Source organism: Rhagoletis pomonella, unplaced genomic scaffold, assembly GCF_013731165.1.
Source record: "Rhagoletis pomonella isolate Grant_MI unplaced genomic scaffold, Rhpom_1.0 Rhpom_scaffold_27035, whole genome shotgun sequence".
In the NCBI taxonomy this organism is placed as follows: Eukaryota; Metazoa; Arthropoda; class Insecta; order Diptera; family Tephritidae; genus Rhagoletis; species Rhagoletis pomonella.
Window position 1 is genome coordinate 1 of NW_023485493.1, and position 1,419 is coordinate 1,419.

Below are 1,419 nucleotides of genomic sequence, written 5' to 3' on the forward strand. Positions count from 1 at the left end.
ATATAGTGTTGTACTGCCGTTTGGGTTTTCTTGGGCTGAGCCGCATCACTGGTGAGGTCAGGAAAACGTGCTAAAATGCGTTGAAATGCATCGGTCTCTCTTAATGAGATAATGCTGCGTGTTAGTTTCATTATCTGACAGATGGTCTGCGAATTCGTTGTACGGTGTATGATTGCCTTGCTTTTTACGTCTACCAATATATTGTAATATTGTAAAAAATCGGCACCCAATATCGGATATGCTACGTCAGCAATAATAAAAACCCAAGAGAATGTTTGCTGTAAACCTAAGTCTAAAGTGATGCGTTTCTTACCATAGGTGTTGATAAAAGTATTGTTAGCAGCTACTAACTTCGTAGTAGTAATCTGCGTATCGTCGCCACTGTGCTTGGGCATTACAGACACTTCGACGCCGGTGTCGATTAAAAATCTTAATGATGTACTTTTGTCTCGCACGTAAGGGCGGCACGAGCTGGTGTTAGCCTCCGTTGTGGCCGCTTTAAACGGAGGGCTAACTAGTTTTCCGCGCATTGTTGACGATAAGTACAAGGCGAGCGGCACCTGGTTGCGCTGTCGCCAAACGTACGGTGATACCAACAAAGAGTGTCCTGTTTCGGTGTAGATGAGCCCTGCCGAGAACTAACAGGTCGTTGCGGATGAGACACGTTATTCTTGTAGCTCCGGTCGTTGCGGACGAAGTTGCGTTGATTATTGCGTGTGAGGCGATCTAGCCTGTTCGTCAAGTCGGAGATAGCAGCTTGCATGCCGTCATCCGGTACCTTGACCACATTAACATCAACATTTGTTGCAGAAATTTCCATTATAGTGTCAGCTTTCAAAGCCAATTCTTCGATGCTGCCATCGAACGTTGCTAAAATTTGCTGGATATTAGTTGGTAAACGTTGTAACCAAAGCGATTTCAAAACTTCCTTGTCAATGTGTTGATCAGCCAAGTCTTTCATTTCTCGCAGCAAAGTTGTGGCTTTTTTGTCTCCCAATCTGCACCCTTCAAATAATCGTTTCAAGCGTTTCTCTTTTGACTCCCCAAACTCCGTAATCAATCGCTCTTTCAGGAGCTCGTACTTCCCTGAAGCCGGCGGTGACGTAATTATGTCGCTAGCATGTGCCAACACCGCTGAATCAATTTCTGTCACTACAGTGTAGTACTTGGTCTCGTCGGTGGAGATTCCTGCACGTACAAACTGCGCCTAAACCTGCGCGAACCACAGCCGGGGATTTGGCTTCCAAAACGGTGGCGGCTTAAGGGCGAGCCGTGCCACATGAACTGGAGTAGCCGCGTCTTCGAATCGGTCATTACCATCGTCGCTCATTCTGTGTTTCTTGCGGGGTCACCAATTATAGAACGCAATTCCATATATTCTTTATTGTAAAATTTAATCAAATACAATTCTCTCAATAC

The 1,419-nt window shown here is 45.4% G+C and overlaps 1 protein-coding gene across 1 annotated transcript; it reads right to left on the reverse strand.

Annotated features, from left to right (window-relative positions):
* Positions 1–313: 313 nt before the first annotated feature.
* On the reverse strand, positions 314–961 carry LOC118732751 (the record flags this gene model as incomplete). The annotated part of the gene is made up of 2 exons (XM_036461866.1): positions 586–961; positions 314–514 (listed from the first exon to the last, which is right to left on the reverse strand). Coding segments are annotated over exons 1-2 (577 nt in total), but the record flags the coding sequence as incomplete, so codon positions are not given.
* Between the last annotated feature and the right edge of the window lie 458 nt (positions 962–1,419).